Below are 14,970 nucleotides of genomic sequence, written 5' to 3' on the forward strand. Positions count from 1 at the left end.
CTGAAAACCTATTACATATATGCCAGGCTTGTTATATATATTACCCTATTTACTCTTTGCAACATTGCAGTGATGTAGGTATGATGGTCTTTTACAGATGAGCAAACTGAAGCAGAGTGGTGAAATAACTTGCCCAAGGTTATAGACAGGGAACAGTGGCACCCAGGCCTACCTGAATCCAAAGGGTGAGCTTTTTCCACAGCACATAATAATTTTCAGGACAGGTACTTAACAATGCATGGACTGAATGCACACTCAGACTCGATGCCTAGCATTTAGGAATGAGTTGACATTAACATCTACAAAACGGAACAAACATTAACAGTCAAACACATTACTAGAAACAATTTGACATCATGGAGCCCAGTGAACAGAAACTATTATCATCTAATATTATAATAGAATATACTGTTGAGTTGTTGGAATGTGATTGGCCTTGATAAGGTCCAAACTATCTGTTTAGAAGAGGCTGGGGAAAATCTCATAACCTCAAGCTACAGAGCAGCATTTCCAAGACCATGATTGACTGACTTCTGCACTCTTCCATACCCTACTCCCATCCTTAAAGAGTACAGAAAGTATGAGTTACTCTACAGATTACCGAATAACTTGCCAACTGACCTCAGGGGCAGCACAGTTCCGAGAAATACTCCTTTCCTTGTGGGTTGTTGCCCTTTTTGTCACGTATCTGTTTTCATCTCTTCCCTCTCATTTGACCACAGTCACTGCAACTTCCACTAAGTAACCAATTTAAGCCTCTCTTTGAACTTTAAATCCACTGCACCATCCTGTCAGGCACTACCTATCACAATCTCCAGAATCAGGCTAACTCCAGAGAATCTCCAAAGTTAAACCATTGTGTCATCAGCTGAGTTTCAGAGTTTTCACTCTGGTCAAGCCCTATCCATGTAAGCAGAACAAATTTGTCTTCTACTATAGTTCTGTGTTTTAAGACTTACTCTAATCAACATCAAGATATCTGTTCCTAGGGGCCTCTTAAAGTAATTCATTTAAGAGAATAATGGAGGAAAGAATCAAAGAAAGGTAAGAAGACATATGCTTTTGCATAAGATCTAAACAAATGTCGTCTCCTTTATGAGGACTTCCCCACCAGGTAGTTCATGCATTTTAGTTATTTATGAACATGTCCTACCTTCTCTACTCGATTGAAAACTCTTTCAGCTCAATGGCCATCCCATATTTATCTTGGCAATTTATATTGTGTGTAGCACAGTACTAGATGTCTCTCTTCAATGAGTACTTATGTGCTGTATTTATTTGTGTGTATATTAACATATGTGTATATACATGAAACTAAGTTTGCCACTGAAAAAGCATCTATATATAAAGGAATTACGAACTTTCTGAAAGCCTAAGTCAATTACTTTTGATAACAAAAGTACTAATGTCAGTTGTACCCAATACTGCAAAGCACCTACACAGGCATTTTTGGTGTACCAAAAATTGTCTAGTAAAAGTCTGAAGCTATTATTCCCATTATACAAAATCATTTGTACATCTGAAGATACAATTTTGTCAAAATAAAAAGATTCATAACCTAAACTGTAATTTTAAAATAGCGTTCTGTGCTAAGAGGTTTTCTAGAACATAACTCATTTACTCACTCAGTGATGGTCACTGTCTTTCAGCCACAATAAAATTCTTACTCATTTATCTCCTTTATCTTACTTTTGATTCCAAATGTTATTTTGTATGTCTAATCCTTATTTTTTGTGTTGTATCAATATTTTAATGAGCAAGTATTATATTTTAAATCATAACATATTATCTTAAGTTTTGAAAGAAAAAGTGGCAGTTAAATTCCTGCTGATAACTAGTTAGTTGCTCAATTACCTACTATTATCTCATATTTACCACCCCCACCACCCCCCAAAAATATATATATCACTTTAAAGATTTACTGGGAATTTAGTACACAACTAAGCTAATGCAGGGAAAATTTTAGGTAGAAAAATGTTGGAAACATATTTTCAAGGAAAGATTTCTAAATTCTAGCCTATAGTAAAAAGTGAGTCACTCTTTTTTCCTTTAAAAAAAGTTGTCAATAGGCTAGAGTTCTGTATCTTTAAAGTTTTAATTTGGAGAAGAATTAAAATCAGAAACACTCCAATTCATTAGACTTTAAAATATTGTCACTAGTACAGTAACGCCCAGGGAGGGCTTCCTTTTTAAATACTGATGAAGTTGTCTCCGGGCCTTATCTTGATATCATACTGTACTTGACCACAGTGAAAGAAAGAATGAATCCCCCTATTAGATGTTATTTTAACCCATCATTTAAAGCTACTCTGCCAAGTGATTCAAAATTGTCCATATAGTCTTAAGTGACTAACGGCACTTCCTCATAAAAACTTGATTACATTTAAATTTTGAAATTACATTCTGTTTCCCTATGGCATCACCACAGTAATCACATCAATGCAATCCATGCAAATACAAGTCTCCATTTTTTCCATCTGTCCTTAAAAGCCCCATTCAGCAGTTTGTGCTATAGCACCATGCTGCAGCATCCCTGCACTTGAACTTGGGAAGAGGCTTTCCAGGACTGCAGGCAGAGCCCTTACCGCATTCCTTCTGAACCTCATCTTGCCTCTCGGGGGAGTTGCTTCTGCCATCTCGCTTATACACAGTAACACTCTTCTTTTCCAATTATCAATGTAACATTGATGAAATATGAGCTGCTTCTGAGGTAGTATTGAAAAGCGGCAGCCAAAAATCTCTACCAAACAAAGCTACTGTAGCTGTAGCAGCTTCCATTACCACTGTGGCAGCACTGTAAGAAAACCACTATCCCTGATTAGTCAGCTGACAAATCCTTCCCTGCTGCTCATTGTAATTCAGAGTTGACACATTCCCCAATTACTTAGCCTGATTGAACCTCATGGATTAGCTTGTGCTGGACTGCTCAAGAAGATCAGGCATGTCCTAAGAGTGAAGAAAGGGGAAAAAAAAAAAGACGACTCTCCTAGGGGCTTGATGGGACTGGCTTTCTCCTCTGTGCAGTTTGATTTTTAAGGTGGAATGGTAAGAATCTTTGTGAAGGTAGTATTAACTGATACCTTCATCCTTGTTCTACCCTGGTCTATAACTTAAAATTCAATTCTATTTTTTAATTAAATTCTATTCTGTATTTAAGTCTTATGAAAGTTGACAGTCTGTGAATATTTTTCCTGATGATAATCTAGAAAGAATAAAACATGCAAATTATCTAAGATGGATAGGGTTCTCTCCCAAATTAATATTTTCCCAAAATTTATAACTAAAATAATCACGTGTCCTATCATGAATTATGAAGTATAACCTAACTGCATAGTTTATCTTGGAACCTAAAAATTAAGGTCTTCAAATTGAACTATAAAATTATTTCACTGATACTTATTTAAAATAATATACCAAAGACAGTTACACCTATCTATGCAATGACAATTCTCTGTTGCTCTTGAAGTCAGCTTGTATTCAGTATTTACCTTTATTGGAAACAGTGCCGAATGGTTGAAATACAATTAATGTGCTCTTGAGTTTAGGTATACAAACTACCACAAGCATAAACATTTAAAATGTTAAAAAGAAACACTTATCCAGCAAAGCTATATCATTCAGAATGGAAGGGCAGGTAAAGTGCGTCCCAAATAAGGTCAAGGTAAAGGAGTTTGCCATCACCAAACCTTATTATATAAAATGTCACAGGAAATTATCTAAGAAAAAGAAAATCAAAACTATGAACAGTAAAATGACAACAGACTCATACCTATCAACAACTGAGCCTAAAAAATTAAAACTAAAACTAAGCAACTAGAACAGGAACAGAATCACAGAAATGGAGATCACATGGAGAGTTATCAGTGGGGAGGGAAATGGGGAGCATGGGGGAAAAGGTACAGGGATTAAGAAGCATAAGTGGTAGGTACAAAATAGGCAGGGGGAAGTTAAGAACGGTCTGGGAAATGGAGAAGCCAAAGAACTTACATGTACAACCCATGGACATGAACTAAGGTGGGGTAATGCAGGAGAGTGGAGGGTGCAGGGCAACAGAGGTTAAAGAGGAGAAAAAATGTGACAACTGTAATAGCATAATCAATTAAATATACTCAAAAAAAGAAACACTTAATCTATAACCAGTTACATGTTGCCATCACCTTTACCCCCACTCCTTCCCAGTGCCATCAATTTGACAGTTACGAGAATAAAGGGACCCTGAGTGCCCATCTCTTTGCTGAACCATGGTTCATTTCTTCCTCAGTAACAAAGCATTCCTAGGAAAATAGAAAGGGAAGAATTACCTCCCAAAAATCAAATCAGTATTCCTCTGTTGACCCAAAATCAATTGGATCATTAAGGAATCTTATATTTCTGTTTTAGGAAAAAAAAAGACCTCTATTCCAAGCAATCTATTTGATTAGTAAAAATAAAAATAAAACTTGAGCCCTGGCTGGTGCGGTTCAGTGGACTGAGTGTTGGCCTATGGACCACAGGGTCGCTGGTTCTATTCCCAGTCAGGCAAACACTTGGGTTGCAGGCCAGGTCCCCAGTAGAGGGCACAAGGGAGGCAACCACACATTGATGTTTCTCTTCTTCTCTTTCTCCCTCCCTTCCCCTCTCTCTAAAAATAAATAAAATTTTTTTTAAAAAAAACCCAAAATTTAAAAACACTAAAATTTGACCAAAAAACTGATGCCATGTGTCAAAAGCTCACTAAATAAAAATTAATTTAATCAAACAGGTAGTTATGGCCAAAAGAAAAAAGTCAGGCTCAGTAATTTAGATGTTTCATTGTAACAAGTGTTATATTTGGTATAAAATAATTGATCACTGTCACAAACTGAAGTCTGCTCAACAGGCTTAAGGACCAATCCTGATAAACCAGTGGAAGGTAAATAGCTGTTACTTCACTTTGTACCACTGATAAGGCCCAACACTATATGAAGGTTGGATTTACTCTCTCCAAAGGAATTTCACTTTTTTTCTAAAGAGCACTGAGTTTATTAGTCTATGCACAATTAATTTGGAAAATGATAGAAAGCAGCAGGTGAAAAGAGCACCAACTGAAATCCACGAAAATTCAATTCCTGCTCTGGCTCTTTTTATTAGCTATTTGATCTCACATAACCTTTCTGAAGTGTGTGTGTCAATGTAATGCTCCCATCCAGAAGCCAATAATAATGACTTCTGCTGGAATACTTAATCAGGAAATAAAGAGAATCAATATTACTTAATAAATGCAACTGCTTCTATAATGGCAAAAAGATATTATACAAATTCAAGTCTTTGTTATTTTATTTTAGTAACTTTTGTCAATCTGGTGTTAACTCTTCTCTCCATTGCTTAATTAAGCACCTCTGCTAATGAAACAAACAAACGAAGCAAAAACAATTTGCTGACTTGCCTAAGATGACTCTATTCATACTGGGTATGAAAAGAATAATGATCTTATTCATTTTACCATGTGATTTCCAGTACACAGTTGACCCTTAAACAATGCAGGATTAGGGTCCCAACCACCTATATAGTCAAAAATCTGCATATCTCTCTTGACTCCCCAAAACTTTACTAATAGCATAATGTTGACCAGAAGTCTTATTGATGATATAAACAGTAAATTAACACGTCTTGCATATTATATGTATCATATACTATAGTCTTACAATAGAATAAGCTACAGAGAATAAAATGTTAAGAAAAACACAAGGAAGAGAAAATACATTTACAGTAGGTATTGGAAAAAAATCTGGGACTGACTGGTGTGGCTCAGTGGATTGAGCACAAGACTGCAAACCAAAGGATCTCCAGTTCGATTCCCAGTCAGAGCATATGCCTGGATTGTGGCACAGGTCCCCAGTGCAGGGCATGTGAGAAGTAACCACACACTGATGTTTCTCTCCTTCTCTTTCTCCTTCCCTTCCCCTCTCTGAAAAATAAATAAATAAAAATCTTTAAAAAGGAAAAGAAAAAATCTATGTATAATTGGACCCACATAGTGTAAACCTATGTTGTTCAAGTGTCAACTGTATTTTTCACACTTGTTAGCAACTTAGTATAGTGGAAAGAACTCAGGCTCAGAAGTCCAACAGCCTAGATTTTTATCTTGCTGTCACATATAAATCAACTTTCTCTGTTGGGTGTGGCCTCCTGTGTCAGGAGACAAAGTAAAAATTTCAGATTGTTAATGATGTTGGACTCTCAAAGAAAAATGTATATTGATTCCCAACCACTCTGATCCGAGGTTGACAACATGGTGCTTCCACAAACAGCTCCACTCTTGCCAGCTCAAAAGGAATCTATGAGTTCCTCATCTCCCTCCTCTCCCATGAAAGAGAAGTATCAGACAATGCCACTATATCCAGGTGAGCCTAATAATGCAAGAGGTCATCTTCCCTGTGGACAGGACTGCATCTGTCATAACATTTTCTTTAGAAAAACTGCTAACCTGTTTTCTCTACCTGGGTCTTGAGAAGCTGGGGACTGGATTCCAATTGGGGAGATATGTCATTTTGCAGGTGACTCACTTCCTTATTCCTATCCCAGGTGGGAGCTAAGGAGTCTGGAAAGATATACTTGTTAAAAAGAGCTTATTTATGGATTGTTGGATTACTGACTACTGTTTTAAACTTCCTTCTTTATACTTTTTCATATTACAGTGAGTATACAACACAGCTCTTTGCATTTATTAAAAGTTCCCATAAAAACTTGCCTAGCTCTGAAAAATATAGGGAACCATGAATCTCTTCTCACTCATAACTTGAACCATTACCTACTCATCTTTTCACATTAGGTTTTATTTTGGGTGGAGTTGTTTAGCTCAATCTCCTGTACCAATCCTTCTTATTTTCTCACCTTATCATCCCATCTATTATATTGTCTCCATCAGTAATTTTTCATCTCCATCAAATTAATTTATACACCCACAAACAGAAAGTACAATGTAAAACAAAAGCAAGAAGCTACTTAAGATGCATTGGTACTTACTGAGATTTTCTGGAGAGAGATTTTGACAGAAGACCACGTATCTAATCGTCGATCGAGAATAATGGTAAACCGGGAGTCAGATCCATTGTGCCTGAGAGATAAGAGAAAACAATATGTATTTCTTAATAGTAATCCAAATTTGCTATATATGTGCTTACTTTTGATTTTTTTAGTTTACATCTGATGTCTTGATTGAAGACAGATTTGGATTTGGAAGCTATCACAAAGTGCTACCTTGGAAAATCAAATTTGTTCCATATTCCACTACTCACTACTTAAAATTTTTTTCAGGAGCCTTGGCCAAGTAACTCAGCTAGTTAGAACATCGACCCAATACACCAAGGTTGTGGGTTCAATCCCCAGTCAGGGTACACACAAGAGTCAACCAAGGAATACATAAATGGAGCAACAATTCAATTCCCATCTGTCCCCCTTCCTCTCTTTCTCTCTCACTCTAAAATCAATTTTAAAAGTTTTAAATTTTTTTTCAGCATGACTGTCAATTTTTTAAAGGGGCAAGTGATTAGTGTAATGTAGACAAGTCACTAAAATAGATTTGGAATACTGCAGACTTAGTTACAGGTAAATCTTATAGACAGCTGTCTTTAATGACATCAGATTTAACTTGCTATGGCAATTCATCATAAATCAATGATCATTCATTCATTTGGAAAAATACTATTAAATATGTTTTTATCTCTAGTCTACTCTTTTAGGGAAGGCAATTTAGCGGATAATAGAACTTTTTTTTTTTGGTTGTCAAATGATCTTTCATTGCAATATTTTCCTTTGTGGTTCTTAACTGGCCAGGCATCCCACTGCCCCACTGTGGATATCATCTATGATGTCATGAGGGCGGCAGCCATCAACACTGCAGCCCACAGACTGAGCTGTCCCCAGGATCTCTTTAATGTTTCCAGAGGGTTCTCTAGCTAAAGATCAGTGCTGCACATGTTAGACAATGTTAACAATATCATCAAAAGTGGTATTTCCACTGTGCTTAATTTTTTTTTTTGCTTCTTTCTGTCTCATGGTAGTTCTTTGAGGGCTTTGATGACCAGGGCAGAGGCAGAAGGCACAGCCTCCATCTGGGCCTCTCTGTTCTGAATGGTCAGTTTCATTGTGATCCTCAGACCCTCCCAATCACAGGTGGCTTTGGCAATGTTGTCACCAACCTTTTGGGGGGCCAGGCCCAGGGGACTGATCTTGGAGGTGAGGGCAAACATGGCACTGACTTCCCCACCAGTGCACCTTGGGAATATAACTTGGATCTAATCGGGGTTGAATCTTCAGTGGAGGCAGCTGGTGTTGGATGAACCCAGATTCAAGACAACTGAAGAAAGGCAAACCTACTGAAAGCTAGAACTTCTATTTTCCCTAAAAAGACCACTTTCATGTTCAAGGGGTGCCTTCACAATTTTATCAGCCTAGATTTGTGCCCCCTTAGTTTTCAAGATCAGTAACTAGAAAATGTCTCTTTTAAAGACTTTGCCTTTGACCTAAATAAAATCTTTAAGGAAGCTTTTGAAATATTCCCTCTTAAAGTGTCTAAGTCTCAAGTGTTCTCCAATATCAAGAACATTCTATTTTATCCTTGGAAGAAATGAAGAATATCTACCTTAACTCTTGGCTAGTAAGACTTCCTTTTACACAAATTAAAGGCTTTATGTATGATCATCATTTTCAAATTCTTTTCTTTATAGGGATAAATACTTCTAGACCCCCAATTTTATATTTATAAATCCTCAGTATAATTTTTATAGCAATTTAGGTAACTGACAGCTTCCCCTTCTATTTCTCATCTACTCTGGAGGTGAGTCTTATGATCATTTACAATAATAATAATAGTCACACTAAAAAGCCATTTTCCTGTTACTCTATTCATATGGGTATCCAATACAAAACAAACAAAAAAAAGTTAGAAAATGCGATACCTTGCAACAGATGTCAAGTAAGTCAGCACTTTTTCTATCACTTCTTCTGATATACATTTGAAATTACAATTTTCTGGAAATGTAACAATCCAAGCATCGTCCTTTCCCCGACCACCTAAAATGGTATTTAAAAAGCAAACAAATTAATAATTTGTGTGACACAATGCAACAAAGAGAATTTTTACATTTGAGAGGAGCAGTTAGGAGACAGTTTTTGGCCACTGTAACTTTTATAAGGATGATACCTCCACATAAACCAACATGAGACCATGCTCCTAAGTTTAAATAGTGACAGAGTGGTTTCTAAAGAGACACACAGAGAGAGAGAGAGAGAGAGAGAGAGAGAGAGAGAGAGAGAGAGAGAACACAAAATGAGTGAATATAGTTAGAATACAATTTCATGGAATGTGCAGTCAAAAATATAGTTGATATCTCAAATTGGGCAACAGAAATGATAACTGTTTCTATACCAATGCAATGAGCCTAAATTCAAAATAGGTAATTGAGGGTTTGACACACGTGGAAACTTTGAAATAACCGACCACTCAAAGTCATGGTGAGCATGAAAGGACACAACTGTACAAAATAAGGTATGTTCTAATGGATTTGTGGAAGACACAACATAAGCAGTAATAGCAACAATGGTATAGAAATCCTACGCAGTATAAAGAAAGACTGACCATAAATCCTCTGCAGGTTAAAATTCAATGTGCATCCCACTCCATAACCCCCTCTGCAGCCTGGAGCATGAGGCACAGTGAGAATGAAAGCCACCGAAATGCAGGGATGATCCTTACTTACACTTGTTTAAATTTCCACTCTACATCTAGCCTAACGCATGAGCACAGGATAGTTGCTCAATAAATATTTGGCACTAAATGGAAGTTGAAAAATTATTTTAGGAGGAAAACTGTAGGGTGGCCTTAGAATTTAGCTCACAAATAGAAATTTCTAAAGAGGTTTAATTGTAATTCTTATTTAATTGAATTTAAGTGAATAGAAATATAAGGATATAAAAAATTCAATGTATTGATTCCCAGTCAGGGCACATGCCTGTGTTGCAGGCCATATCCCCAGTACGGGTTGTGCTAGAGGCAACCACACATTGAGTTTCGTTCCCTCTCTTTCTTCTTCCCTTCCCCATCTCTCTAAAATAAATAAAATCTTTTTAAAAAGTAATTCTTAAAAAAATAAAATTCAATCTACAATAAAAATATGACAGTGGCAAAGGAGATAGAGTAGAATGACAAATACTCAATCCAAAAGAAAGCAGAAATGGGGGGAACCCCCCCAAATTAATGGGACAAATAGTAAGATAGTAGTACAAATAATAGATTTAAGCCCAGCCATATGAATATTCACATTAAATGTACATGATCTGGACAACCCAATAAAAAGTGAGTGATTATCAAATTGGATAAAAAATTAAGACACAACTATAGGCAGTACTGCCTACAAGAAATACACTTTAAATATAAAGGCACAAATACATTAAAATCAAGTGGATAGAAAAAGATATGCCATGCTAAAATTACTCAGAGGAAGCTAATTTTCAACAAAGTAGATTTCAGAGTCGAGACTATTAGTAGGTGTTAAGAAGATCACTTGATAATCAAGCAGCAATAAATACATCAAGAGGACATAATCTCGAATGCTTACATACCTGATTACAGAACCTCAAAATACATGAAACAAAAACTAATAGAGCTCCAAGGAGAAATTGACAAAACTACAATTTTTGTTAGAAATTTTACCCTCCTCTCTTAATAATTGATACGACAGGAAATTTACAAGGACCCAGTGCACTTGAATGACAATCTCAACCAACATGACCTGACATTTACAGAACAATCCACCCAACAAAAAGCAAAATACAGTCTTCTCCAGTGCACTTGAAAAAATATCAAATTCATCTAACCAAGGCAAACTCAAGCGAGTGTCCCCATTCCCAAATTATCTTTTGAATCAAATTAGTACAAAGTATTCAACCAAATAATGATAAATCTTTACTATATAACTGACTTAAAGAGAAGGATCTTTAAAGAAGATACAATCAGAGAATTATGGCATCCAAACAAGAGTCTTAAAGAAACTCAAAGGAGAAACTGTACAACTCTGAACCAAGAGATTTAGTGCATCATTAAACAAAGAGTCTCTATAAGATACATTGTAGAACTAGTAATATAAATAATATATAATTATAATGTAATATATATCTTACATACGAAATAACAGACCTGCCAAGTAAGCTGGTAAGCACTTGAGTAAAAGACAGAACCAACTAGCACTTAAGGAAACTATACCTACCAAAGGAAAGAATGCAAGGTTCTTATAAGAGTAAGTTATCATTGACTAATCTATAAACTGTACACCTACAAGTGCTGTACTAGGTAGTGAATTTGTAAGAACAAAGGAGATATTTAAATACTAAATTGGAGATTGTAATTATTTCCCCATTGCTAACCATTTCTTTAAAAGAAAACATATGCAGAAACATTTTGAAAACTACAAAAAGCAGATAAGGAAGGAATTGTGGAGGGGGGTCTGGTGGGAAAATAAGCCCTGAGAGTAATTATTATATTTGGAACACAGTTTGAAAAACACTGATGAGCTTCAGTAAAATACCCCAAACTCAACCGTGACAGTATGTCACACATTTATACCACTTATAAAATAAAACATAAAACCACATTAAGTAACCACTAATTCACAATTACCACTAATTATAATCATTAAAGCAGAAGCTAGATTAAAGTGCCCAATTAAGATCACCCATAAAGTAAATGCTTGTTTAGTAAGCTGAGCATGTAGGTGTCATTTTAGAAAAAATAATTAAACTACTGAAGACCTAAAGAAGCATTCATTTCCATGCAAACAATGCATGTACTTTAAAGTTTTATCTGTTTAATATAATATATAATGTTTAATAGTGTAGTTCAAATTACTCTTATACCTGAAAGCAATTAGCCTGTCTTTAAGCAAAATTTCCCCAGATATCTGACCAAGTAAAAATGAAATGCATGGTTTACCATAGGTTTATCTCTAAAAATATGTATCGCTGTTGAGTAGTAGTATTCACAGTAGCCAAAAGGTAGAAGTAACCCAAGTATCTATCCATCAACAGAAGAATGGACAAACGAAATGTAGTATATATATTATACACACACACACACACACACACACACACACACACACACACACACACACAATATGGAATAGTATTCAGCCCTAAAAAGGAAGAAAGTCCTGACACATGCTACAACATGGATGGACTGGAGGATATTATCTCTAAGTCAAATAAGCCAGTCACAGAAAGAGAAATACTGTAGGATTCCACTGATATAAGGTACCTAGCATAGCCAAATTCACAGAGACAGTAGAGTAGAATGAAAGTTGCCAGGGGCTGGGACAGGAGGGAATGGGAAGTGATTCTTTAATGAATACAGTTTCAATTTGCAAGATGAAGAGTTCTGGAGATTGATGCTGAGGATAGTTGCACAACAATGAGAATATAATTAATGCCACTGAAATATACACTTCAAATGAGGGAGGGGGAAAAGGGACTCTAAGAGATTAGCCAAATAACATATATGCATAGGAGGTCTGTCCAGAAAGTATCTGGCCAGATAACACAAAAAACAGACATTTATTAAAGAAGATACAAGAAATATTGTATGTAGGACAATGACACCTCAGTCCCCATCAAAGTAGGCACTTCGGGACCTCACACAGTTCTCCCAATCACCATCCGCTGCCCCATCATATTTTCCTGAATCTTATTGATGGTCTGAAATCTCTTCCCTTTCAAAGGTGATTTTTGTTTTGGGAAAAGCCAGAAGTCACAGGGCACCAAATCTGGGCTGAACAGGGGCACAAGACATGATGCATGATCGGGTGTGTTGTTGTGATAAAGCTGTCAATCACCAGTTGCCCGTAGCTGTGGCCTTCTGAATCATCCAATAGTTTCCATAAAGACTGTTCAAGTTTCATGCAAAATTTGATGCAGATTCACTGCTCTACTCATTTAGTCATTTTGAATGTGACAGTCACACAGTATACAAATACATGCTCACTCCCTAGCATCTACACCCCCAATGACTACTAGTACAGTGAAGTTGTCATTATTCACCCATGTGCATTCCAGTCCACTCTCCTTGGCTGCCAGGTTACATCAACGTCACACAAACTGTTCTCATTATACGAGCAATGGTGGACTTTTTCCAGACAGGCCACATATATGCACAGACCGTGGACATGGACAACAACGTTGTGAAAGCCAGATTTGGGGGAGGATGGTCAGGGGGCTTGATGGAGGGAAGCAAAGAAGGAGAAATGGGGGAAATCTGTACTAGTGTCAACAATAAAAACTGATAGAGAAGATAAATTCTATGTCGTGTATTTCACCACAATTTTAAAAATATATATTTTATTGATTATACTATTACAGTTGTCCCAATATTTTCCCCTTTGTTCCCATTCACTCAGTACCCCATTCCTTCCAGCAATCTCCCCCTCACTTCATGTCCATGGGTCATGCATATAAGTTCTTTGGCTTCTCAATGTCCCATACTGCTCTTAACCTGTCTATTTTGTACCTACCATTTACACTTCTTATTCCCTGTACCTTTTCCTCCCATTCTCCCCCTTCCTCCTCCCAGCTGATAACTCTCCAAATCATCTCCATATCTATGACTCTGTTCCTGTTCTGCTTGTTTGCTTAGTTTGTTATTTGGATTCAATTATTGATAGTTGTGATTTTATTGTCCTTTAAAATATTCATTGTTTTTGGTCTTCTTCATATATGATTCTCTTTAGCATTTCATATAATAATAGCTTGGTGATAACGAATTCCTTTAGCTTTACCTTGTCTATAGAGCACTTTATCTGCCCTTTCATTCTAAATGATAGCTTTGCTGGATAGAGTAATCTTGGATGTAAGTCTTTGGATTTCATGACTTCAAATACTTCTTTCCAGCCCCTTCTTGCCTGCAAAGTTTCTTTTGAGAAATCAGCTGACAGCCTTGTGGGAATGCCTTTGTAGATAACTGTCTGCTTTTCTCTTGCTGCTTTTAAGATTCTCTCCTTATCTTTAACATTTAGCATTAACTATATGTCTTAGTGTGAGACTGTCTGCATCCATCTTGTTTGGGAGTCTGTGCTTCCTGGACTTGTATGTCCCATTTCCTTCACCAAATTAGGAAAGTTTCCTTTTATTATTTTTTCAAATAAGTTTTCAATTTCTTTCACTTTGTCTTCTTCTCCTGGCACCCCAATGATTTGAATGTTCATGCATTTAAAATGTCCCAGGGGTCCCTAAGCCTATCCCCATTTTTAAAAATTCTTTTTTCTTTTTGGTATTCTGATGGAATGCTTTCTTCTTCCTTGTGTTCCAAATCGTTGATTTGATTCACAACTTCATCTCTTCCAGTGTTGGTTCCCTATACATTTTCTTTATTTTACTTAATGTAACCTGCATTTCTGCCTAGGTCTTTTTTATAGTGTTGAAGTACCCAATCAGTTCTTGGAGCATCCTAATAGCCAATGTTTTGAACTGTGCATATAGGTTACTTATCTCTATTTCATTTAGTTCCTTTTGTTCTATTTTTTCACTTGGGCCATATTCCTTTGAGGCATGTTTACCTACACCTCCATTTTGACCAGAAGTCCATTTTATCACAATTAAAAAAAATTATATAGCCCCGCTATTTATAGTAGCCAAGTGCTGGAAATAGCCCAAGTGCCCATCGGTAGATAAGTGGATTAAAAAACTGGTACTTTTACACAATGGAATACTATGCAGCAGAAAGAAAGAAAAACTCCTACCTTTTGCAGCACCATGGATGGAAATGGAGACTGTTATGCTGAGTTAAATAAGCCAGTTGACAAAAGACAAATACCATATGACCTCACTTATAACTGGAAACTAATGAACAAAAAATAAACTAATGAGAAAAATAGAACAGAGACATGGAAACATGGAACAGACTGATAGCTGTAAGGGGGAGGTGGAAGGGGGGAATGAAAGAAGGAAGGGAAAGGGACTATTCAAAGA

At 36.4% G+C, this 14,970-nt stretch overlaps 1 protein-coding gene and 1 pseudogene across 1 annotated transcript in view; both read right to left on the reverse strand.

Moving 5' to 3' along the window:
• The window catches only part of MCF2 (MCF.2 cell line derived transforming sequence), an 84,474-nt gene that overhangs the window by 68,835 nt on the left and 669 nt on the right, over positions 1-14,970 (reverse strand). The window contains exons 2-3 of the mRNA XM_053662370.1: positions 8,919-9,033; positions 6,985-7,075 (exon numbers count right to left, since the gene is read on the reverse strand). Coding sequence (XP_053518345.1) covers positions 6,985-7,075; positions 8,919-9,033 — 206 coding nt within the window. The remainder of the gene's footprint in view (positions 1-6,984; positions 7,076-8,918; positions 9,034-14,970) is intronic.
• LOC119045256 (60S ribosomal protein L12-like) lies at positions 7,783-8,380 on the reverse strand (annotated as a pseudogene).

The sequence above is a fragment of the Artibeus jamaicensis genome, unplaced genomic scaffold (genome assembly GCF_021234435.1).
Source record: "Artibeus jamaicensis isolate MK-2021 breed Jamaican fruit bat unplaced genomic scaffold, CSHL_Jam_final contig_240, whole genome shotgun sequence".
Classification (NCBI taxonomy): domain Eukaryota; kingdom Metazoa; phylum Chordata; class Mammalia; order Chiroptera; family Phyllostomidae; genus Artibeus; species Artibeus jamaicensis.